Source organism: Oryx dammah, unplaced genomic scaffold (assembly GCF_014754425.2).
Source record: "Oryx dammah isolate SB20612 unplaced genomic scaffold, SCBI_Odam_1.1 HiC_scaffold_9, whole genome shotgun sequence".
Lineage (NCBI taxonomy): Eukaryota > Metazoa > Chordata > Mammalia > Artiodactyla > Bovidae > Oryx > Oryx dammah.
Genome location: NW_024070193.1, coordinates 52,593,645 through 52,618,537, shown reverse-complemented (window position 1 = coordinate 52,618,537; position 24,893 = coordinate 52,593,645). Strand labels below are relative to the sequence as shown.

Here is a 24,893-nt window from a genome sequence, read left to right as displayed (position 1 = left end):
GTTATTTAGGGTACAGAGTATTTTTATATTCTGATAAATATACTTGAGTTTTGTTCTGAGATGTAGCCGAGTTACTTGGACATAGTTCCTTCGAACTAGGAGATCTTTTTTTTTTGTTTTTAATAGGTTGGACCAAAGCAGTGGTTAGTCTAGGGACGGTTGTACTGATCTTCTGAAGCAAGACGCATCTCAGTACTCTGCGCAGTGCCCCACACATGATGGCATTTTCACTCTTGTCTTGTGGGCATGGGTACTCTTACCTTGGGTGAGCCCTGGCTTTGTCCCCTTGATGCTTCTCGTTGAGTCCTTCCCTGGTTTTGGGTGATCTGCACACGCTGACTAGTACTCTGCTGAACTCTGGAGGGAACGTTTGCAGATCTCTGGAGTCCTCCCCATCCTCATACTCTTCTTTGATCACTCTGACAGCCATGGCCAGACATTTGACTCCACACACTCAGATCAGGGAGTCCACTCGGCTCCAGCCGGGTTCCCTTTCCCTGTACCACCACAGAGCAGAAGGAGCAGGTGAGACTGACACATGGCTTGAGGCCAGGTTTTGGAGACCTTTGGGCACTACATGGAAGCATCAGGACTCAGGCCTGTAAGATATGCTGAAGCCATATTTCAGGGAAATGCAGATGACTGAAGCGAGTCCTTGCTGTGTATGTTAAGGAGGAAGTGGCGAGTGAGGGGGTTTGATTCTCTGCTTCTGGCCATGCTGCCAACCCCGAAATCATTGAGGTCGTCACCTTTCACCAGTAAAGGCTGGGCCTTGATACTGATCGATTACTGGCCCTGTCAGTGGCCAGAGATGGTTCCTCCAGAAGGGCCCAGGGAAGGGCCAGCAGGCACAGCACAGGAGGGACTCAACCCCTGCAGTTGCTGCCAGCTGATTTCTCTGTAGAGGAGAGCTGGGAGCCCGACCTCTGCTCTGAGACAACCGCCAGAGGCAGGCTGAGTGAAGAAGAGTTTCAGCTGATACGCCACCTGTGGAGGGCGTTGCTTCTCCAAGTGGTGTCCCCGGAGCAGCAGCACTGGCATTACCTGGGGACTTCTGGAAATGGCAGACTGCTGGGGAGTTTGCCTCAATCCGCCAGCAGACTTCGGCAGCGACAAGAACCTCAGCTGTTTCCTGTGACCAACAGAATTCGAATTGTGGCTACCGTCAACAATTGCATGCTATACACTTAGAAACTTGAGAGAGTAGATCCACCATAAATTAAACTTTGGAAGACCGTTGTTCTCAATGTGAATGTTCCCAGGTGCCCTCTGGTGGCTGCCTCGCAACTTGCAGGGAGTTTTAGAGATGTTTTCTCATTTTAGGACCTTTGCACAGAACTGCCGAAACATTGAACATTTAAACCTCAATGGGTGCACAAAGATCACGGACAGGTAAGTACCAGAAATCACTTTGGTGACTGATAGGCCCTGGGAGATTGGGGGAGGGAAAGGTGGTTGAAAATACCGTTAGCGCGCCGGTCCTTTTTCAGCACGTGTTACAGCCTTAGCCGATTCTGTTCCAAGCTGAAACATCTCGATCTGACCTCCTGCGTGTCCATTACAAACAGCTCCTTAAAGGGGATCAGGTAAGAGTGCCTGTCAGTGGTGGTCACGAGCAATACCCAAGGCTCGAGCAGCCTGGTGTTTGAAACCTTCCTCGCGGTCTCCCTGCGGCAGGAAGTGGGCGGCTCGGGTCAGGCGGTGTCTCCCGGGAACGGTCTGTGGGTCTCTGAGCTCAGAGATGTGCCTGGCTCTCCATGGGATGGACGGCACAGGCGTGGCTGTTTCCTGCTCTCCCAGCGAGGGCTGCCGGCACCTGGAGTACCTCAACCTGTCGTGGTGCGACCAGATCACCAAGGACGGCGTCGAGGCGCTGGTGCGCGGCTGCCGCGGCCTGAGGGCCCTGCTGCTGAGGGGCTGCACGCAGGTACCCGTCCGCCGGGCTTGGCTGCGCGCGCGTCTCTGGGGAGCCGGGGCCCCCTGTCTCCGAGCTGGCTCCACCTCTTCTGTGTTCTCCGCTCACGCAGCTAGAAGACGAAGCTCTGAAGCACATTCAGAATTACTGCCATGAGCTTGTGAGCCTCAACCTGCAGTCCTGCTCCGTGAGTAGCGTGCCTTTCCCACGCGCTTCATCCGGGGCAGGCTGGGGGTGGGGGGTTGCCACTCCCTTTTCTCCCATCCCGCGTCCTTCTGGGACCCACCGCTTCCCACAGTGAAAGAAGAGCAATCTAAAGAAAGGCCAGTGCAGAGCCGTGAACATTTCCCCTAAAAATAGCAGAGATTAGAGTCTTGATTTATTTGAAGGTATCAAGGATGCTAGGAACTAGTCACTAACCTGAGCAATTCCTGGGGAGGTCTCAGTGTTTTATCTTTGCTTATAAACTGGGAGCATCTCTCATGCTGCCTCAGTGGGTAAAAGGAAATAACAGGTATGAAGAATAAAGGGTGAGGTGTGCTTTGCATCAGTGCACGATCGGCCTGTGAAAGATGATTGGTTTTTTTCACCGTTGTTGATAATTGAGCATCAAAGATGCTTGCTGCAGCCAGCCGGGTTTCTCAAGGAAAATGTCATTTTTGAGAAAGTTAAATGAAATCCCTTGTATTTAGCATTTAGTGAATGAATCATAGAATTTTAAAGTCCCTAATGGGAGATAAAGCAGAAACTATCTAATGAGGAAATACTGACCTTATGAGAGCGCGCCATTCAGAAATAGCACCTTGAATTGCATGTAGGATAGCACTGGCGGGGGCCTTGAAGTCTGACTTAAATGTACATGTTCAAAGTCACAGAAATTAGTGTATTTAAATAAAGATATTAATTTAAGTTTTTATAGCTAAATTCATAGAATTTAAGCCATTTATCAATAATTTAGTGATTTACTTTTGTTATTTTCTAAACCGCCTCAGGAAATGTTATAAATATACACATATATGATTTATACAAAAGATATCCTTTAATTAGCATTAATCTGTAGAAATCCAACCAAAAATTAATGTCACTTAACCAGGCAAATCCCATGAGCTCTTTGTTAAATCTGATTTTTAACACAAGTTTATGAATTTTTCCTGGAAAAAGACTCTGAGTAGGAAGTGGAATTTTAAAATTTTACTGTTAGTAAGGCTTGAATATTCTAAAGCTGTGCAGAGGGAACATAAATACCCGTCTTCTCAGTACTTAACCTTGTTTTGGTTGCACTGTCAGGATGAACGTTAAGTCGAGGGTGTCCCCGGGCAGTCGGCGGGCGGGAGGCTGCGCGTGGTGCCCCGGGCCTCTGACTGTGCGCTTGGCTCCGCAGCGTGTCACGGACGACGGCGTGGTGCAGCTGTGCCGGGGCTGCCCGCGGCTGCAGGCGCTCTGCCTGTCCGGCTGCGGCAGCCTCACCGACGCCTCCCTGACAGCCCTGGCCTTGAACTGCCCCAGACTCCAGTGAGTGCACCCTGAGGGCCTGGGGCCGAGCAGGGGCGGGCAGGCGGTGGGGGGTGGGGGCTTCTCGCAGCTGGTGGAAAGGTGGCTGCGGTGGTGGTGGTTGAGCCGGTGGCGTCTGTCAGATGGACTGGGACGGGGCAGAGCGTGACCTGGCTCCTTGAGGGCTGTGTGGAGGGCGTCACGCGTCCAGCCCCGGGGAACCTGAGTCTGCATTTCCTGATGGGCATCACTCAGGGACCCGCCCGTTTGGCCTTGTCCCATCATTACTTTGGCATGTGAGTGATCTATGTGAGCAGAGGGACAGTGAAAATCCATTTTAATTGTTTACGAGTCAATACATACTGGAATAATATCGAGAAAGAGGAGCAGTCGTGTGCTGGTATTGTGGGAAGATCCCTGCATTTACTGCCCTGTTGGGGTGGGACTCCCTAAGCCTCAGTTCTGTGTCAGAGAGTGGAATAAACTCAGCTCTGTAAGGCAGGCTCTCCCTTTGTGTGCTTAACCCACTGTTCCTTTGTCTCCCCCGCACTCCGCACCCCAGGATCTTGGAGGCCGCCCGATGTTCCCATCTGACTGATGCAGGCTTTACGCTTCTAGCTCGGGTAAGACAGGTGTTACCAAACCAACCAGCCTCTCTGCCACCTCCCTCCAGAGTGACTCGGAGTGTGCAAAAAATGGCCTTCAGCAATGACAGGCCCCAAGTAGAATAGAGTCCTGGTGGGGCTAGGGGTGTTCTCTACTTTCTCCCTCGGGCCCGGGAGCTGGGGGGGTCCTACACCAGGAGTGGGGGCCTGGCCCTCAGTCTCACTTTGTTAGGCGGGGCCACAGTGCGAGCAGCCTCCTCCCTGCGGGAGAGCCCTTCCTTACAGACCCTGACTCTCGTGTCAGCAGCGTCCCTTGGCTGTGCCGAGCTCTGCCTCTGCCCGCCTCCACACTCCCCTGCCGCCCAGAGCCGCTGTCCTCCTGGGGCTGCTGCGACTCTGCCTCCTGTGGCATCCCCCACCAGCCACCCAGTGGTGAGCGCCCCACCCCGTGTCCTCCCCGAGACCCCTCGTGGCTAAAATCTACATGCTGAGACCCGGGAGCCCCCGGGAAGGTGCAGACGAGAGGAAGACACGCGGCTGCCCCCTGTGCCCACTTCCATGTGACTGTGATTCCGAGGGCGTCTGCTCCGACGCGCCGGCTCACTGGGTCACTTTGGGAGCAGGGGTGTCTCATGGACTCTCGTGAACTCTTGCAGAACTGCCACGACCTGGAGAAAATGGATCTTGAAGAGTGCATCCTGGTGAGTGCACCCCTGACAGCCCTGCAGGGTGCCCCGAAGCCACGGACAGACAGGCGCAACCAGAGGTGCTGGCACCTGGAGCTGCCTTGCCCCAGCATGGGTGTCAGGGCGATGCGTACACTCTGGGCTGTTCTCAGTCTTCAGAGCTGAGTTCAACATAGTACCATCTTTTGCCAAACTTAAAAAAAAAAAAAAACAAAAACACCTCATTTTCACGTAACTTCTGGCAGAAAAAAGCTTGCTTGCTGAGTGATGAGGTGACTGCACAAAACCCTGGGGCCCCCCGCCCCTCCTGCTTTGTGCCTTGTCCCCCTTGGGGCTCCGGGGTAAAGACAAGAACAGCTTCGCAGCCGGGGGAGTAAGCAGATTTGAGGTTGCTGGTGAGGAGAGGAGCTCCCAGCCCACGTGTCCTGACATGGGTTTTTAATTCCCTTTTGCGCCCTTTGGTTCTTGTGTTCAGGAGAAGCGGGGTTAGGTGGTAAGCTCTGGTGTGGAAGCCACACTGACACAGCGTGTTTCTCTGCAGATAACCGACCGCACGCTCACCCAGCTCTCCATTCACTGTCCTAAGCTGCAAGCCCTGGTGAGTCAGCTTTTGGTGGTGGACTTACCTCTCAGGGATGAAAGGTGCCCCGCCACCCTGCCCCACCACCGCAGGAGCCTCCTGTCTGGAAGGGTGTCGTCATCCTTGGTTTCAAGGGTCTGTTAGTTGGGCTGACTTGGGAGGTAGAGAATCTACGTGTTACCGTTTTCATTTTTGGAAATGAACCTAATAGAGGGACCCAGGTCCTTACACAAATGCACATTCAACCTGTCAGAGTGAAAAGGTCATGTATCTCTGAGGAGGGGGAATTAGCGAGTATACCGAAAGGTCCAGAATGAGTGATGAAGAAGGCTGCACTCAGGCATGCTGACCTCGCACGCATGTTCCATCTGCTGTGTGAACTCGGCCGCCTGCTCCCCCAGATACCCAGACTCAATCCCAACAGCCCTGCCAGGCGGGCACCATGGACACCCCATTTTACCAGCAAGGAAGCCGAGGTGCGGAGCGCTTCAGAAACATGCCATTTGCAGAGCTGCCCAGATGGTGAGGCTTCCCTGGGCTCTGGTCTGCCCACTGTCCTGGGAGGCCCTTACGCCAGCTCCCTCTGTCCACCTTGATCTTGCTCCGTCAGCAGGGCTTTATAGCATCATCAAAGCTCCATCTGGCCCGAGTTACTCTCCCCCCTGTCCCCAGTCCCTCTTATTTCCACATTTCTCCTGGGTTTTTCTCCCTCAGGCACTGTGCTAGGCTTTGGGCAGCTCTGAGACTGTCTTGGGGTTTGGGGTCAGGTTTCAGAGCTAGTCAGGACCTGCCTCTTTGCAGATTTTCCACGAAACTGTTTCTCTCTACTCTATCTGCAGACGATTTTGCACTTCTCGTGTCTTCACTCCCAAATTGGTTGTGATCTGGTTTTCTAATTGACAGAATCTGCTCCTCAGATGGGATTTCTCCACCCCATGTCCCCTTGCCCCTGAGGTGTGAGGAAGGTTAGGAGTCCCGACTTTGTTCTGGTTTAACCTCCTTCCCCTGAGTTGCCCAGGGGCTCTCTCTCTGCCCTTCCCCGGCCCTGAGACACCGTGGTCTTGGACTCCCACCAGCTCCCCAGCCCCTGGAGTGCAGGGTCCACTCCAGCAGGGAATGTTATTCAAAGACTGCTGTCCGCAGCGGGGGTTCCAGTGACGGCAATCTTCTGTTTTTCCCTGTACTCATACAAGCAACTCCCAGAAAGAGGACTTAAGAGACACTCTAAGAAAACCCCAAATAAGGGCCTCAAGTAAAGAAAACGAGAAAAAAGCATGGAGGATTATTAGAAGAGCAGGGAGACAGGTGAGCAGAAATCCAAATTTCGCTACAGGCGTGTCTTGCGGGAGGGGCGCCCGTGCCAGACCTTGCCCTAGGCTCTGGAGAGTGACAGGGTCATTCGTCAGGAGAGGTGGCCGTTACCCTACCCAGAATCTGCAGGGCAGGGTGTGTCCGGGTCCCTCTGAGGGATACTCCAGGGCCTTCCCCACTTTGAGGGAGGACATGGTAGCCATGCCTCTGGGCCCCCAGGTGGAGTCCAGGGTGAGCGGCAGCGTGGGTGGTGTTGACACGCAGCCAGGGCCCGGGCCGGCGGTGCTCTGCTGCCACCCCAGGGGGCCCTCCCCCAGCCCCTGAGAGGAGGCAGGGCCCAGAATTGTGAAACGTGGTTATCTTTCACTAAAGGTCTGCAGCAGGAAGCAGTGAGGGGAGTGACCAGCCCTAGCAGGCGGCGCTCACACCTCATCTGCTGCGCTTCAGTCCCCCCAAGCTGTCCTGTTCATGTTTCATACGAATTTCAAGGAACAACTGCTCTGTGACCCTCGGGAGGACGGGCCTTGTCCTCTCAAAAACCCTAAATCTAGAAGGCTATCTGAAAGGGAAACTGATGCAAACAAGGGGGACTCCAGATTCAAAGGAGCCCAGAGGAGCGCAGGAAGCTTGTGCAGAGGTTAAGGAGCCTCCTTGGCCCTTCGGTTCGCAGCCTGCAGGACATGCCGTCAGTAGGTTTCAGTGACGTTGAGGGGCTGGCTTCCACTTAGTAACGGAGCCAGTTTCTTGGGCTTTTAAAAAATATCAGTGCAGCTCATTGCTCCTAAAAGCTATCCAAGAATTTTAGCTATTAAAGAATAAAGAATTCTAACCAATAAACGCTGTGTTACTTTGTGGGTACTACAGTGTTTTAGCTTTCACCCTGATTTATTATAGCCTTTACCAGTGAGATTTATGCTTTCATATATGTTGTTATAACTAGTGCCCTTTTTAGCTTAACAGGGTCCCTTTAACACTTCTTGTAAGGTGGCTCGTGTGTGTGGCGTGTGCTGCGCTGTGTGGCCAAGTATCTTAGTTCCCCAACAGGGATGGAACCTGGGCCCTGGCAGTGAAAGCCGAGTCCTAGTCAGTGGACCACCAGGGAATTCCCCCCTCTCCTCCAGTTCCAAATGATAACCTTGCTGGTATTCTTGGTTGGAATTTTTTACCCTTTTCTTTCCGCACTTATATTGTGCCCCTCCATTCAGGCCTGCCTGCAAAATTTCTCCAGAAAAATCTGCTGATAGTCTTATGGGAATTCCCTTGCACATAACAAGTTGTTTTTCTCTTGCTGCTTTTAAGATTCTTTAACTTTTCACATTTTGATTATAATCCCTTATAACGAGAATGTTAGTCCACTTGATGCTGTCCTGTGAGTCCGTTAGACTGTCTTTATTTTTTTCCCTTTCTGCTGCTCTGATTGGGTGATCTTCACTATCAGGTTTTCAAGTCACTGGTCCTTTTATCTGCTTCATCCAGTCTGCTCTTGAAACCCTCTGCTGTGTTTTTCAGTTCAGGGATGTTCAGCTCCGTGGCCTCTGGTACTTTTCCAGAGGAGGGCGTGAACTCCTCTCTGGGGCCTAGCAGAGGGCGAGCACATCTACCTGTCTTGGCTGGGAGCACGTCTGGGGGCCTCTTGACGGCACCTGACCTGAAGGCTGCCCCATCAGCTCCCGGGCAAGCACACAGGCTTCTTGCCAGAAAGACGAGGTATTTCAGCCTGCTGCCTGTACAGTGCCTGGGGGTGGTAGTCTGCCAAGAATCTCTTCTCACGTTAAAAGTCCATGAGATCCGGGAATACAAGCCCCCTTCGGCCATCAGGGTCAGGTGAGCAAGGAGCATCCCATATACAAAGACGGGCACCAGGCAGCTGTGAAACCTGCCTCTGGAGACGCTGGTACCCCATGTGGGCTCAGTGAGAAGCGCCCGGTTTCGAGTTCCCTCCTGATGGGGGTCTCTGCTCTCAGGGGTGGGGTTCACGACAGGCGTGGCCTCCCCTGCCCACTTGCACCGGCTCCTCTCTGCCCAGCGTGGAGAAGTTGGCCAGCTGGTTCTTGTGTTTTTTTCCGGAGGCAGCTGGTCCCTGTGTAGCTGTAGACTCGCTGTTTGCGGGAAGAGGTGAGTTCAGGGTCCTCTCGGCGCGGACCGTCCCCTGCAGTGTCGGTTCCATCCCTACCCCTGGGGGGACAATGAGAGGCCGCTGCGCCCAGGCCCAGCCTCCCTCCTCCCGAACTGTGGTTCCTGCAGACACCGCGCCTCCCCTCCTTCCAGAGCCTGTCCCACTGCGAGCTCATCACGGACGACGGCATCCTGCACCTAAGCAACAGCCCCTGTGGCCACGAGAGGCTGCGGGTGCTGGAGCTGGACAACTGCCTGCTCATCACCGACGTGGCCCTGGAGCACCTGGAGCACTGCCGCGGCCTGGAGCGCCTGGAGCTCTACGACTGCCAGCAAGTCACCCGAGCCGGCATCAAGCGCATGCGGGTAAGCGGGGCAGCCGCCTCGCCGGCAGAGCCGCTCAGGTGACAGCAGGCGCGGAGAATCAGCCTTCGTTTCCTCCTTTCTGCCTGGGGCCGAGTTACGCCAACTACCTCCTTAGACTTCTGAATACTGGAATGGGTTGCCATTTCCTTCTCCAGGGGATCTTCCCAACCTAGGGATTGAACCCAGGTCTCCCGCATTGTAGGCAGCTGCTTTTACCATCTGAGCCACCAGGGAAGTCCCTAGACTTCTTCAAGACCTTAGCGTCCATCCTGGAAGATTCTGCTTCTAGAATGGGTCTGGGCAAAAGAACTGAAGGCGTTGTCAGTAGGCTTGACCTTTGCTACTTTCCAGGTAGAGAGTCTTCCTAGCGGCGGCGTCCCTTCTCCGCGTAGCCCAGCTGCGCTGCCCTTGCTCTTGAATATGCTTAGAAGCTCAGGCAGCTTTGCACGTAGACCCCAAGCAGGCCTCGGCGCTACCCGTCACCGCTTGGTTTGCACACAGGGAAGAGGACCGCCTCTTGGCTTGGGCTTTCCTGGGATCACGCGGGTAGTTGCCCTCCTGCCCACAGGTCTGAAGCCGGGGCTCCTCCCCTCGCTTTCAGGCGCAGCTCCCTCACGTCCGAGTCCACGCCTACTTCGCTCCCGTCACCCCGCCCACGGCCGCGGGAGGCGGCGGGCCGCGGCTCTGCAGGTGCTGTGTCATCCTCTGACGGCCGCCGGCGGGCCGCGGGGCCTGCCCGGAGCACTCGGTGTGCCCTTCTCCGCCGTCACCCAGCTCTGTTGATTCTCCGGTGAGAAAGGCGCTTACAGGTAAAAGACTTGGGCAGGGACTGTGGTACTTCTGGTGATAGTTTTTACCTTTGTTTTGCTGTGATGCAATCAGTTCAAAGCCTCATGTCAGCTAACAAAGAGCAGGGGTGGTCTTAGTGCAGCCAGGACGGCACAGGAAACCTGGATCTCAAGAGGTGGCGCTGCCCTAGGTACAAAACTGCCACCCTCGGCTTTGCCAGCATTCCTCAACAGACCATCAGCGTTAGCACAAATTGAGCAGAAAAGTAAGCTGTTGATTTTCTACCTGATACTTAAGCCAATGACCTCCTTTTATTCACGAGTCCATTTTGATTAGCAGGACTTCTCCACTTTGAAGATTAAAATAGCAACTTTATTGAAGTGACTATATTGCAAATTCACAATGCCTGACTTTTCTATTTGGAGACTTACTTGGAAGGCAAGGTAACAGGTTTCCATGAGACACCAAAGAATGAGGACTCCAGAAGGGTGGAGCAGGGTCTCCACCTTTCTGTCAACTCGCCCTAGGTCCTCTCGGGGATCAGAAATGGAACAGAAGCAGCTCAGACTCCATGCCGCCTGATTACAGATCGTGAGCTCTGGGGTAGGCGACAGCACAAAATGAGCTAATCCTGTCATCTCTCACAGAATTTGGGGGACCTTAAAGAAAAAGAATTTAAAGCTCAAGTTATCTATATTACAGTCAATTAAAAATAATGGATGCATGTAGAATGGGTGTGATTTTTTTCCAAGTTTATTTTAAGTCTTAGAAATCAAGTTACACCAGAACTATTCAAAAATCTTACACACTTAAAACTCAGTAAAGTGTTGGCACCTTTGAGACTTATATAAAATGAATAAACCATTGCAGTGCTTACGTCAGAGGGTTTTATTGCTATTATCTTGTGGCAGACATATCTGACCAAAACCATTTTCCAAACTCGGGCATTCTGTTATCTGAAATCTGATAAGGTGATCTGGTTTCTACTCTGTGCTGCCAGACTTGTGACCTTCACTGAACCTCTGTGCTAACCCTTCTTAGCAACCAAACTTAAAAGCCCAGAGCTCCTGAGAAGCTGAAGAGAAAGAGCAAAAGAGAAATTTCCCACAACCAGCAATAGTTTTAATAGAGTTAGGGTTCTATTAGGTGCAAAGTTTTAGAATCATTTAGAATACAAGACCTCAGTTGCATTCTGGGGAGAGAAGGCAGATAGATAAATCAATAAAGAGGATTATCAGAAAAAGCATTAGTCCTGGTGATTTTGCAGCCTTATTATATACTCTAGTATTTCCTGATCTAAAAATTGTATGTATACCATAGCAGTTATTTAAATATACATTTACATCACTGTGTATGGGGAAAATGGGTGCTGCAGAAAGCTATGAGTATAGTTTCCGTTTTAAAATTTAAATGACCAGGACCTTCTATACATTATCTCTTTTGAGCTTGGATACAACCTCTCAAAGCTATTGGACTCTGGCTGAATGACACAGGACTGCAGTTACAGTACAGCAGGACCTCTGTTAAGGAAATCAGGTTTGCTTCCTCTTTAAAATGTAAGCGTGGAACAATCACTGGATGACCTGTCCTCAGCTGCATTTGCTTTGAGAAAACAACAAACTGAAAGGAAAACACATCCCCACCAGCTCTTCTAACGCCATTTGGACTGGTGTGCACTCAGAACATACATAGTGAACTGCTTGATTCTATGACACGAAGTGACACTGGCAAGAACTTGGATTTTAAATGAGACACACATTTGCAAAAACAATCAGAAAACATTTATTATACTGAAATGTGTACATCCTACTATTAAAAAAACAAAGTAGCAAATTTGCTGGTGCCATAATTTAACCTGTTTCACTGGGACAGACTAATGTTCAATGCTGCTTGGTGTAATTTCAAGTTTGACGAGCTTTTTTTTTTTTAACCCCACTTGTAAAAACCTGATGAATTCAAAATAGCACACAGCATTAAATGACATTTATTGTTCCATAAATCTTGAGACTCAAAAAGGAATGCTAAATAGACAAGCAAAACTCAAACAACGAAGAGAAAGCTCACTTCTTTCCCAGGTGACTGGTACAGGAAACATGTGGTCGTAGGAAAGCAAAGGGGAAATGACGGAAAGGAAAGCTCTCCAGCTTGGGGGCTATACAAGTGAGGGATATTTTCAGGCCAAAGATGGAATATTTAAAGACAGTACTTTTTTTTTAATATCAAATAACCCCCTTTATGAATAAAATACAAAGCTTTTACCCACTGGAGCAGTTTTGTCTTTGGGGAGAGATTTCAAACTCAAGCATCAAATAAAACACTCAAAACCAAGACACTGGGTAAATAGACTGAGGTGGTATAATTAAAATGCAATCGAAGTGATTTGTTTTTTCTAATTGTGTCTAGTACACCACAGGCCTCAAATGCTTGCTGATGAATTTTGGGAAGGCTTTGGGTGAAGGGAAGAGAGAAAGATAGTAGAAAAAATTGCAAAAACAGTGATTCCCTTTGAAAAGTATACTGGCCGACAAGCATTTGGTTTTGTGAAAGAGGCACTCTTTTTATAGCAAAAAGAAGCTATTACGTGGTGTATAAAAGTCCCTAATCACCAGAGTGTTATCCATGATTGTACTAAAGCTCAGGAAGTAAGAGTTTTGATGGTGCAAGATAGTGTTTGTGATGTCTAGTGTTCGGAGAATAATGTCAACTCCTGATAATGACCCCTTAACACCAAGTTACAAACCATCATGCTGTTTTGTCCTGTTAGGTGTATTTCCAATGTCCGGGACAGGGCTTTAAAAATGTTTAACAGGAAGGGGGTGGGGGGAGGCGGTTGCTAATGGTTGGAGATAGAAAAAGGAGAAAGAAAACCACATGAGTTTAAAAGGCATTGGGATTCAAAAATGAAAACCAGAAACAAATGCTAAAAATGGAAGCAGAAGCAAAAAGGTTTTCAATAAATCTGTGACAAAGCAAAAACACAAAAGTCTTTGTACCTATTAGGATTTACACTGATCCTCTCACCAAGGTACTCTTGATAATGCAGTTTGCTTCAAGCCTGTCTTCCTGGCTTGGATCCTCCCCGATCCGGCATGATCCCGGCAGATGCACACCCTTAGACATGATTTTTCCGAGAAGCGCCACGCCTCTCCCCCAACCACCGGTCGGGCCCGTGTCCACGGCGGCCCGTCCCCGCCCAGGTCAGCATAAGGTCCAGGCCACAGACACCACAGTGGCCCAGAAATGTCAATGCCCACAGTACGTCTACATTCATCTCCAAACCGCATACAGTGTAAAAAGACAGCAGAGGCTGCTCCGGACCTGTGTGCGCTGGCGCCTCGGGCAGAGGGGCAGGCGGCCTACCTGCGCGGCCTGCGTGCTCTCTCCCGGCGGGGACGCGGGCCAGGTGCGCCTCTCGTCCAGCTCATTAGGAAGGTCATCCTATGTTTTCAATATGAAACATTTCATACGGTAAAATCCAATCCCAAGACTTCTTGGATTCAGTCTTCACACACTTTTAAGCGTGACTTTTATTTGGTGCTGAATAAAGTTCAGACTATGGAAGACGTCACTTCAAAATGATGTGGACGCCACCACCATTTTCAGCTGCGGAAAAATAAAGAGACGTGACCGCTGAACTTCTTTTTTACTAGGCTGGAGAGTCAAAACTAAATTGAGCTAATTCATATTGACATATGGCAGAAATGAAACCAATATTGTAAAGCAAGTATCCTTCGATTAAAAATAAATTTAAAACCTAACTCACTAAAACAAACGCTGCTCTCACCCTACAGCCTCCCAGCCCAGCTGAGCGTGCCTTTAAGTATTCCAGAGATGAAAAGGCTGATTAACCTGCTCCAGTGCCCCTCCCTAAAGCATCATGTCCACACTCCCTCTGCCGCTTGCCTGAGCACACGGCAGAGACCGTCGGATAAACTGGGTTCTGATACCCACCTTTTCTGGGATAACTAGCTACACCTGCTGGCCTAGGGTTTCTCAGAAGATGGGTAGAAGCAGTACAAGCATTCATCAAGGAACAAATGAAACTTTTCGTAAGGACAAACGTCTAAAGACAGGACACTGAGATGGGAGGGGGAATCCTATGATGCCGAACACTAGACGTGCTGCCGTCAGAGCCACACACTCTGTGAACTACCTTTGTCACAGACCAAACACTTGCTCTGAGAATGAAAAATTGAGACGAGGGTGCTAGTCTTAGGGCTTTGTAAAGAAAACAACAGTGGGTCAGTTCACAGTCTAAACAGCCCCTGCAGGTATCTTGCTGGCTTGAGACATGTCCAGCAGGGTGAAGTCCTCAATTCAGCCCCTTGCTTCAAGGGGGGCTACTCCTTTGAGTAACTTACCAGAAAAAAGTGACACCGGACATATTGTTCTTTGAGGTGCAGCTTTCCTGCTAAGACTGGATTTAGATCTTAAAGGTCTCTTCTCATAATAACCTGACATTTAAGAAACCCTCCTTTAACTAACCCTTTAACTGGAAGTCTTGTGAGCCCCATCTGGGCCTGCTCTTCACATTCTCTCCCTCCATAACCTGAAGGATTTCTACGGCTTTGAATCACCAAAGACATGCTGAAGGCTTAATTTACATCTGAAACCCAGGTATCTCCTGCCAGCCCCAGCGGGTATAATTAAATCGACATTCCCATGTCCTAAAATGAAATCTCAACTTTTTGCAAACTTATTTTTTAATGGGTCTCAAATTCTGTGACATATTTAATCAAGTTGTTTACATTAAAAAGTACTGATTTTAAAAACTAAGAACTGCCACACACAAATGGTCCACAAGTCTCCTTTCCTTCTGAAAGTTTTATGACACATTGTTACCATCAACCAGACTTTTTACTATTAAATGACCAATTGACACAAATAGTTCTGAGACTGTTCTTCCACCACTAAGACTAGGGTGATAATGTTCACTTAGCCTTCTGAGCTTGCTAGGCAGAGGTGGGAAACCTTGCCAGCTCCAGCTGCCTTCCTGTCCACTGCTCTGATGACACCCCCAGCGACCGTCTGTCCCAAATCACGCACAGCAGCCCAAAGGAAGAGGGTCGGGGGTGCTCTCAACACCACCTCCCCCTCCACTGTGACCACCACCTGCGCAGCTGCTCCTGTAAGAGTCACGGCTGCTCCTCCTCCCCTGTGGGGCTCAGCAGGCCCTGTCACTGTCCAAAACCCCCTCACCTCTGGCCTAGATGACACCTCCTGCCTCCACTTCTCCCACCTTCTGTCTCTACAAAGTTGCAACAGTGGAAGAAAAGACAAACCTACTCACATTATTCATTTGTTTACAAACAAATCACTGACTGCAGTGCATTTCAAATCTAAGTTCCCACCACTACACTGCCTACTGGACTTGGCTCCTGCTTTGCTTGCCCTCGCCCTGCATCGCAGCTGCAGGCCCGCAGGTCTCCAGAACAGCCCAGCTCCTTCCTCGGCGACAGCCTTGCCTCGCCTGGGTGCTACTCCACAGAGACAGCCTAAGAGCTTTGTGTCCCCCAGCCCAGATGCCTGTGTCCACAAGCACCACACTTCCCCATTCCTTCACGGCAGCTAAACTCTGTATTTGTAATTTGTGTGCATCTGTTGACCTTTTCTGGTTGCTTTCCCCACTAGAGCAGGGGAAGACCTTTCTAGCATGTGTCTGACATCAGGTGGTCAGTTAAATGTTGATTGAATAGACTGGGATTTTTCTCCAGGCATCCAGAAGGATGGACTCCTCTTATTTGCTAATTTCTGTTTCTGTCACCAGATGTGGCTGACTTCATTTTTCAAACTTATTTAAGATTGGTAAAACCAGCATTTGCAAAGCCAGACACAAGATTACTGCTGATTTCAGGCACGCCACCTTTCATGATTCTAGCCTTTCAAGACACACATACACATGCAAAGTACCTTTTACTGTGGAGAATAAAAAACAACTCTCATCTTGAAAGTTCTGAACCATCTAGAAGGATAAAGCAGATGTATAATTAATATCCAACTCTTACTGATTAGGAATTAAAATTTGTGAAAGAAAAAAAATAAAAACACATACATGGTGCACAAGTTCAGTACTCAACAGTCAAGACAGCACTTCACGAAGGCTGTATGCGGTCACGGGCCTACACCTGGTGTACAGCCTGCCCTGAGCTGACCTCGTACTCATGGGGGTCCCTGCACTCTGGCCCGTCACCCATGGGCCCACGGGGGGCTGTCCCCACCGGGCTCTCAGACAGAGACACTGACAAAAAGCGGCGCTTCACTGCTTGCTTCTCACGGAACATGGACGGGAAGAACTGCCCTCCTACCCTGCTGCTTAAAACCAGTCATCAGATAGGAAAACAAAGGAAAACCCATTCAGACGCCTCACTTTTACATAAAAAGGACCAAAGCCCCAGGAACCTGGAGTCTCCCAGTGACCGGGTCAGAGTTCAAAGCTGGTGGGAGCTGAGCTGAGGTTCTCCTTAATCTGCATTCCTTCTGCCACCCAGGATACCTCAACTCTTGCTTATAAATTCCTCCCAATTTTGATTCCCAACTCTGACTCCTGAGTACTGGCAAGAGGCCACAGAGTTTTCCTACAGCTCTCCAGCAGTACATACAAAAGCAAACACCAGTGTGAAGGAGGAAAGGGCATGCCAGTTACCTGATCACTAACGAGAATGTGAATACCAGTGGGACCCTGTCTGTAAACCTGGTTAATTTGGTGGAAAGGAATATTAAACACCAGCGCAAGTTTTCGAGCAACTTCTGAGGCAACCATTTCTTCCAAGTAGATTGCATGATAAACTGAAATAAAAAATACAAACAGCATTTTAGCAATCATCTTTGATCTGTTTTCCACCTGATCTATGGGAAGGTCACACCTTTCAAAGTACTAAAGAAATAAGATAGAAAAAAGATGAGTAGTTCCCCCTTACTATCCATTTAAATATATTATTTATGAGTACACATATAATTAACATTAACCTCTGTACAAAAATATCTGTGGTTATAATTTTTATTAAACACAAACAGGAATAGAGTACAGATGGGCACGGAGGATCATTGTGGAGCAATGAGACTAAAACTGGATGACGGCAATGGCTGCACACTGTGCATACTACACGAACTGTATACTTGCAATGGAAGGATTCTATGATATATAAATTATAGCAAAAGAAAGTTGTTTTCAAAAATACAGTGTTTCTAGCAATATATAAAAAGAACTCCAAAGAGGTCAGTTTTTGATTCAGTAAACCTACTATTGGAAATTTATCTGAAAGAATAAGAGCTACGTGTCCCCTAAAGGATTCAGAACAGTGTGAAAATGCAAGAGAAGCTAAGGAAGCGGCCCCCAGGCCCAGGGGGCTGCTGGCTCCAGAGAAGCCCCGGGGCCCCACCGGGACAGCACACCCACAGGGAGCCGGGCCCCCGCAGGTCCTGCTCAGCTACTGATGAACGCCAAACAGCGATCAGGAGCTCTGCGGCAGGGCTTGCCACACTCTGCCTGCGCGCGTTGATGAAACTTCATCAGAACAGCGCAAAAGGGCGCTGCCTCTCAGCGGCCGCCTCCACCCACTGCATAGGGCCGTGACAGGAAGCAGAGTACCCCCGCCAATACCCGCTGACCATACCCACCGAAGGGCGCGGCGCTGCTGCTGTCGCCCCCGCCGGCCACCGGCTGCTGCCCCTGCGGCGCCGGCTGCTCGCGGCAGACGTAGAGGGTCAGGCGGGGCCGCACCGACCTGCAACCAGAAGACGGCGCTCGTGAGCCTGGGAGGCGCTGCGCATGCGCAGCTACAGGGCGCTACGGGCTAGTTCCTTAGGAGAACTTGACAAGGCTACTTCATTATACCAATCTACGGGTAAGAATATGAAGACACACACCTCACATCAACTATCACAGGTTAGCACAGGTGGTCTAATCTGATGATCCAGATTCTAAACCATTGAGATGGTCAGTCAGATGCTGGTGAATTTGAGTTTCAACATTACGTCAGCAGTTTAACATCAGTAAAACTCAGTTTAATGCAATTCTCACACCACAAGTCTAGAAATAGCAACGACAGTGAATGGATCTTGAACGCCAACACAGCGTACGCTTCTAACAACTGTGCAGTAGGGTACAGGGCCTTGAAAACCATCGGTTCCGTAGAGCTGACCGAAACGAGAAGTTTGTTTTCTTGGCAGCAAACCCAGTCGTGCAGGCCCCATTTCTAGCCCTGAGTCTGCCTCTGCCCTCAGTGCCTGCACCACATCTGGGCCTGCCTGAAGGCGCGCACACGCAGCCCAGCGTGGCCCAGCTGCCCACAGCCCCGCACAAGCGAGGGCACATCCTCATTTCAAGCAGAACAGCCCCTTTTAAACTCTGTGTTTTACCTTGACTTCAGGGAATTATAGAGCCGGATCCCGTCGGCGGCACCACAGATTTGTACTAGGTCCTCCTTGGTCAGTTTTAACAAGTCGGCACCTGGAGAAGAGCAAAAAGAGAATCTTCTCCAGGAACTGGGATAAGATCCAGCAAGACAGGCTGCTTGGTGGCATCCGTCTTCAGTTCAGTGTCCTTCGAAACCATCGCAGCTCTCTTATGTGTGCACGTCCACATGAACAGACACACACACGCCTGTCCTTCAGACACAGGATGCTGGCTCTCTCATCCTGTGTCAAGAAGGAGCTCGAAGCCCAGAGGCCGGTTAATCATAACGACAAGCTTGGCTGACAGGACGGACTGTTCCCAGCACAGGACCGCCGTGCGGCCTACTCTGGCCGAGTGGTGCTTGCAAGGATTAACATGATCTTGACCCGACAGTTCACCGTGAGATGACCCAGGCCGATCTTTAATTTACAGAAGAAAGAAATGGAAGTCAGACCTGCCCAAAGGCAACCAGGTTGTCAGCAGAGCTGGGATTAGGCCTCTGTGTTCTGTAACCTGCTACATACAGTCCAACAATAACAACTCTGCCACAGTAGCCAGTTTAATACAAAAGCATGGCAGAGAACTGCATATCACACTGAAGACATCCTCTGTAAATATTTGGTGCGTACGTGGATGGCATGGTGCCCAGGATCTGCATTAAAGCAGAACAGAAAAGGGAGGTGGGGGGAGTGGCAGAATGAGACTCACAAAGGCTGGTCATCCAGCTTTGGAGCTGGTCGAGTGCCACAGAAGTTCTGCAGACTCTGTTTAATGTCTGAGTGTGTCTACAACCTTTTGTTTTCACCCTTTATTGATGCTCAAGATGTAGTTTATTGGGGAAACTAAGATGCCCTTGAGATTAAATAAAGCATGACTTCCATAGGATAAATATCCACTCACATATGTAACAAGATAATGGAGTTCTCTACTTTTGAGGGCTTGAATGTTAGTCTCCTAATTTTCTAGTTTGTGAAAGAGAGACCAGAGAAGCATGTCTCCCGTGAGGCATGAGTGCCGACGGGGCTGTCTCTGGCGTCGGGGGGCAGAGCCAGGTGCTGTCGCCTCTGCCAGGGCCTTCTGCCAACAGGAGCGGAGAGGAGCGACCTGGGAGCACAGCCACCACCCGCACAGAGCTGGACGGGCATGGTCCTCTCTGAATGCCCGACGGGCTCGGAGCAGGAAGCCGCCTTCCCCACCTCTCGACTGTGGGGAACCTCACAGCAGAAGCAGAAGGCAGGAGGCCACGCCCCAGCGACCACCACTCACACAACCTCAACTGTGCGTCTCACAGAACAGGACTCAGGCGCCACCGGCAGGGCTCCCCAGTGTTCGGGGCTCTTCCCCAACACACACTGAAATGTGTAGCTTTTCCATAGGTAAATCATGAAAGTGTGGATCTCGGCTAGTAAGTGAGAAAAAACCCCGCACTTCCATTTTAAAGAGACAAAGCGCTGCCCGAGGAATGGCTGGTCGTGGCGCGAGCACAGCAGCAGGGGCTGATGAGACAAGGAGCCATGCTCTGTGGGAGACCAAGCTTTGCTCTGGGCAGCCGGGTGCACACACGCGCTGCTCTCTTTAAAGGCTGGGAGAGCCAGCCGCCACTGCACTGTGGCCCAGGAGGGGCAGGCCGGGCCACGCCAGGAAGCGTTTTGCGGGAAAGGGCCCAGGGCTACGCTTGTCTAGGAAACGCTGCCCCTGCCGGCTACTACCGTGCCTCCCAGCGGGCTTCCCACAGCACCCGGAAGCAGCACCGCCTGGTCCCTTCTAACGTTCCATCTAAATACTTCCTTAGCCTACTAGGCAAGAGAAAACCTATGTCTGTAAAAATCCACATCTGAGTACATCCCTACCCCAGAATGCTACACAGCAATAAAGAGGAGTAACTGACGCAACCTCTTAGACGTTACAGACGTAAGGGCATGATGCTGGGAGAAAAGCCAACATACTGTGAGACTCCACCTATGTGAGGTTTTCAAAATGACAAAATCATGGAAACAGAAAACAGATTAATGGTTGCCAAATGTTAGCGAAGGTGGGAGAGGGGTACTGGGTGCTTAGGGAGACTCCTGTGGCGCTGTCGCCATTCTATACCCTGACTCCAGCGGCGCTGGTCGTTTATACGAGCCGACAGGTGTGACGGCAACGACACCATGCACACACGCGGCACCAACGCCAGCCTCCTGTTTCGATGCCGGACTACAGCCGCGTAGCAAGCTGAGTAAAGGGCGCACCGGGGCAACTGCGCTGTCTTGGCAACTTAGGCAAAGCCGAAGTTATTCACATAAAGTTAATACAGGGAAAAAAAGTGTGCATGAGCACTTATACCTATACAAAAACAAGGGCGCGTAAACCTGGTGAAAGAGCATCGAGTTCCTGTTCCGATACTGCACTAAGGGTCTGCGAGACGCCACACCTGGGGACGCTGGGGGGACACAAGGCCTCCCCTACAGGCTTGGGCAACTTCTGATGATTCTATATACAGCTTCTCCTCCAACATTTAATTACGGCTAATAATAGTACAGAAACAAATAAGTAAACGATGTATGTGTGCGTGTACACAAACACAAACATACCTAAGAAGTTGGAGAACAGTCTTGTGTAGGAAGAGAATCTGTTTTTGAGCAGCCACTGCTGTGTTTCCTGGATCGTGGCTGAAGGCTGAAGTTGCTATTAATAAAGAAAATGAACGTAAACAGAAGAAATTATTAAGACTTAAAAAAAAAACCCACCCAAGTCCCTGGCATGTTATAAAGAACATTTAAACACAACACAGAAATCATACAGGTTTAAAGTTTAACACACCCACAAAGAGCAGAGGTGTGAGTATTCGGTGACCCGAACAGTGATTCAAATCTCTGTCAGAGGCTTCACGATGCAGGACCCTGAATGCATGAGAGATTAGGGTAAAGACACTTACTTCACTAGAGGCCTGTGGAATTCCATCTCCCTGATGATTTGGGGAAGATGAATTGCTGGGGATAAGGAAGGAAGAAAAGGATGACTGTTATATTTTTGAATTAAGACATTAAAGGATACTAGGTGAATGTGACACTGTGGGACAGAGCAGATGTAAATATGCAAAGAGTATCTGCACCACTGATCAGGAATACGGTCAAGACACAAGGGCGATTCCTGGTGGCCTAGTTGTTAGGACTAGGTGCGTTCACCGCCATGGTTTGACTCCGGGTTTGGGAACTAAAATCTCACAAACCACACAAATGTGGCCAAAAAAAAAAAAAGAAGACGACGACGACATCAGGAGATGGTTTCATTTGCAGCTTCTCCATCTGTTTAGCAAGAAAGTCAAGTTTCATGAAACACAAGGGCTCCATTGCCAGGGGTGCCAGGAAAATGAAGGATTCTCATTCATTTTAGTTAGGGAAAAAATATGAGAATCAATTAAGGGAAACAGTGCAAAGTAACAGCAAGAGAGTCTACTTTAATAATGTGCTATAAATGATCTAAACGAACCTAAGCCAAAATAGAAAATAATATCCCTTTAATGAATCCATTTATCCACCGTTAAAGAGGGTGAAATTCAAGACAACAAAAGGAGCCGGTGTGTGCCACCATCCTTGTGTTTCCCGGGAAGAGTGAGAGCAGCTGCCCTGGGGGGCACACTTGCCTTCTGGGTCCCTTCTCAGCACCCACACCCCAGTTTCTCGGGTCCATCATGCCAACTGTTCACTGTCCCCCGCCCACTGGAGCCTGAGCTCCTCCAGATGGGGCTTCACTCATCTCATGGCACCCCTAACAGTGCGGGGACCACAGCGGGGTCCCAGGAAAGATCTGGTGAGCCGGCGTGTGCGTGATCTCATCACTCCCCTCTTAGCTTTCTAAGACTGTTCAGTGCCCTCTGGTCCCAAGTCCAGGAGTGACCTCCTCCTCCTGAAGCACAGTAACCTACACGGAGACAATGGCCTCTTAGCCATCCATCTCCTCAGGGAAAAAGCCTTTCTTTCCCCTCTCTTTTTCTCACCAGACCCTGTTAGACTAAATGTTCATGTTCCCTCAAAAAACCACCCTACTCGCAGCATGATGGATGGTTTATTAAGAGGAGGGCCCTTTGGGACATGAGCAGTAGATGGAGCCGTGAGGGTGGAGCCCCAGGAGAGGGATCGGAGACCTGGTGAGTGGTGGTGGGAGTGCGCCTCCTCCACTCTGCTTGCTAGCACGGGAACACTCAGGCTCGCAGCCCACAGCCCGGGAGACACTGCTCGCCAGAACCATCCTGCAGGCCCCTGGAACCGGGTGTGCAGCCTTCAGACCAGGAGTGACCTCCTGTCGTTTATAAGCCACTCAGTCTGTGTTGTTTAGTTACAGCAGCCCGAGCTGGGTCCGCCCTTGCCAGCACAGAGTGTAAAAACAAGAATGTTTCCTCTTCCGGCTGCACCATGTGACCTGTGAGGCCTTCCTGGCCAGGGACTGAACCTGGGCTGCAGCATGAGCACTGAGCTGTCCCCGCTGGGCTGACCGGGGATTCGCTCCTCTACGGTTCTAACTCTATTATGAACGTTGTGTTTCTTCCCAGTAAGAAGCGTCCTGTGAGTGAGGACCCTCTGATCCAGCTACTCACCAGGTGCTGCTGCTGACAGGCCAGAAGAGAGGATGGACAAAGCGCACCGAGCCCACCTCTGACACCAGAGCAAGCCTTTACAAGTGGAAAGTCTTCTCCTCTAAGTTTAAAGACTTATTTTTTTTTTAAAATTAGTGTCTTTGGGAGAGGCAAGAAACAGGGCAGAAAATAATCCTTGTTTGCCATGACGAGTATCAAAGACCAGTGTACCTTATCATAAACACAACCTCAACCTATTCAAGTCAGTTTCCCCTTAACAACTCAGTCTTCTCTCTACCCATGAACCTCATCAATGTTGTTTTTATCTCACAAAGAAGATATCTTGAAAGCGCACCCTTTTCGGAGTCCCACAGCTTTGAGTGTGTGAGGCACAGGGGCTAGGAAGGAAAAAGCTGGAAGGTGACGAAAAGACAGTTTTGCTCAGCAGCAGACCGTTTCGTATTTCCATGTACCCCAGACACACACTCAAAGGCCACCATGACTTAAGAGAGGCGCTAAAGGAGCGAGGCCGCCTGGGGCCCCGGCGCGCGTCATGCACACCGCTACCTGTCCGGGACGCTGCAGGCGCTCGGCGGCGGGGACGTGAAGGTGGGAGCTGCGGATGGGCTGTTGTTCACGTAGGCTGTGGGGGTATCGGGCCACGGAGAGCACTGCGGATAGAAACAAAGATACATGAATGATTCGCTTCTCCAGGATGTGGCACAGATATTCCTGTATTCACTCTCTACTCTGGCCAAATGCAAGATCATGAAACACAAGACACCTGACATTCATCAAGCAACCTCACAGAAACACATCAGACTGACTCTGTGTGTGTGTGTGCGCGTGCGTGTATGTGCGTCAGTGAAAATGTTATTTGTTGTAGCATCTTGACCCTGACTACTCTCAGACAGGCCCTGAGGTGACTGAGGACAGCAGCCAACTTTCCTAAAGGTGTTTCAGATGTGCACTTAAGTCTCGCTACATTGTGGTCTCGAGAACGTCCACCTTCTCTTCACCCATTACCCAGGAGGCACCTATCGAGGTCTGAACGACAGCAGAGGCAAGCGGGCTCGGAAGCACCACCCAGCACTGTGTGCTGACGGGATGTGCCTGTCCCGCTGGGCGCGGCTCTCGCCCGCCTCCCCGCGGAGCAGGCGCCCCGGCACCAGGCACTTCCTCGCTCTCGGGTGGACGCCATGCCCAAGTAAGACGAGACAGGCCCAGGGACACAACACCAGAGCTGCAGAGGGTACTGCCTGCAGCCATCTAGCTATGTGTTCATATCGTCTGGAAGGGGCAGAGTGGACTTCAATGGTTTTCACAATTCTGACCAAACACAGAGCTGCAGATCTGGAGACACATTAACTATACAGTTAGGCGCAGCCAACACATGCTGCGCAGGCCAAGGAGGTCACGACTGCTGAGGACGGAGGGGCTCCAGCCCTCACCACGGTGTCCTTTCCAAGCCTGACTACACCCCCGGTTTCCAGGGTCCACGGCATCGTCGCCTCCTCCCGACTGACACGAAAAGGCCTCCTTTCTCGCCATGGCTGCAGGCTACGAGACTCTGCCAAAAACTGGGCTAAAGACCATTCAAAGGTACTAGGATGGATACTGAGGAAGTACATGACTCCAGAAACATCCTACGTGCCAAGGAGTTTCAACTGTTTGCTTTCGGAATAATTCAGGAAGACACCTTGTCAGCTGACAGACACTGAGATGGATCCACCAGATCACAGAAAAAAGAGATCACTGGGATTTTTGGCAGGGATCTCAGAAGGAGTTCCAGGGCCTGAATGACACGCTGCTGAAAAGGAAAATCAACATATCTAAACAAAGTTTCTCTTAGCTACACAAAATTGATAATAAATTCTATCCTCATCATTCAAAATATGTTTCCAATAACAATTCTATTTTTGTACTTAGCAATTATTCATCAAAATGTATATGACTTTTTGTTCTGATAAATTGGTACAAATAAGTTTTAAATTCCTCAACTGACTTAAGCTTTATATGGTCACAGGAAATTTTAAAAATGAAATTTCAACTTATATTAAGTTTGTGGTAAAAAAGTAGTTAGGG

At 50.1% G+C, this 24,893-nt stretch overlaps 2 protein-coding genes across 3 annotated transcripts in view; one reads left to right on the top strand and one right to left on the bottom strand.

The window, feature by feature from the left end:
• FBXL2 (F-box and leucine rich repeat protein 2) overlaps positions 1-11,814 on the top strand; it is an 86,903-nt gene extending 75,089 nt beyond the window's left edge. Inside the window, exons 6-15 of the mRNA XM_040246308.1 lie at positions 1,324-1,392; positions 1,491-1,586; positions 1,801-1,927; positions 2,028-2,102; positions 3,297-3,427; positions 3,969-4,029; positions 4,668-4,712; positions 5,239-5,295; positions 8,857-9,069; positions 9,671-11,814. Coding sequence (XP_040102242.1) covers positions 1,324-1,392; positions 1,491-1,586; positions 1,801-1,927; positions 2,028-2,102; positions 3,297-3,427; positions 3,969-4,029; positions 4,668-4,712; positions 5,239-5,295; positions 8,857-9,069; positions 9,671-9,778 — 982 coding nt within the window. The 3' untranslated portion in view covers positions 9,779-11,814. The remainder of the gene's footprint in view (positions 1-1,323; positions 1,393-1,490; positions 1,587-1,800; positions 1,928-2,027; positions 2,103-3,296; positions 3,428-3,968; positions 4,030-4,667; positions 4,713-5,238; positions 5,296-8,856; positions 9,070-9,670) is intronic.
• The window catches only part of UBP1 (upstream binding protein 1), a 64,715-nt gene continuing 51,438 nt past the window's right edge, over positions 11,617-24,893 (bottom strand). For both annotated transcript variants that reach the window (XM_040246306.1, XM_040246307.1), the window contains 8 exons: positions 23,376-23,479; positions 21,171-21,225; positions 20,827-20,920; positions 18,217-18,307; positions 17,476-17,582; positions 16,502-16,644; positions 15,769-15,820; positions 11,617-13,461 (listed from right to left, as the gene is read on the bottom strand). In XM_040246306.1, coding sequence (XP_040102240.1) covers positions 13,424-13,461; positions 15,769-15,820; positions 16,502-16,644; positions 17,476-17,582; positions 18,217-18,307; positions 20,827-20,920; positions 21,171-21,225; positions 23,376-23,479 — 684 coding nt within the window. In that variant the 3' untranslated portion in view covers positions 11,617-13,423. The remainder of the gene's footprint in view (positions 13,462-15,768; positions 15,821-16,501; positions 16,645-17,475; positions 17,583-18,216; positions 18,308-20,826; positions 20,921-21,170; positions 21,226-23,375; positions 23,480-24,893) is intronic.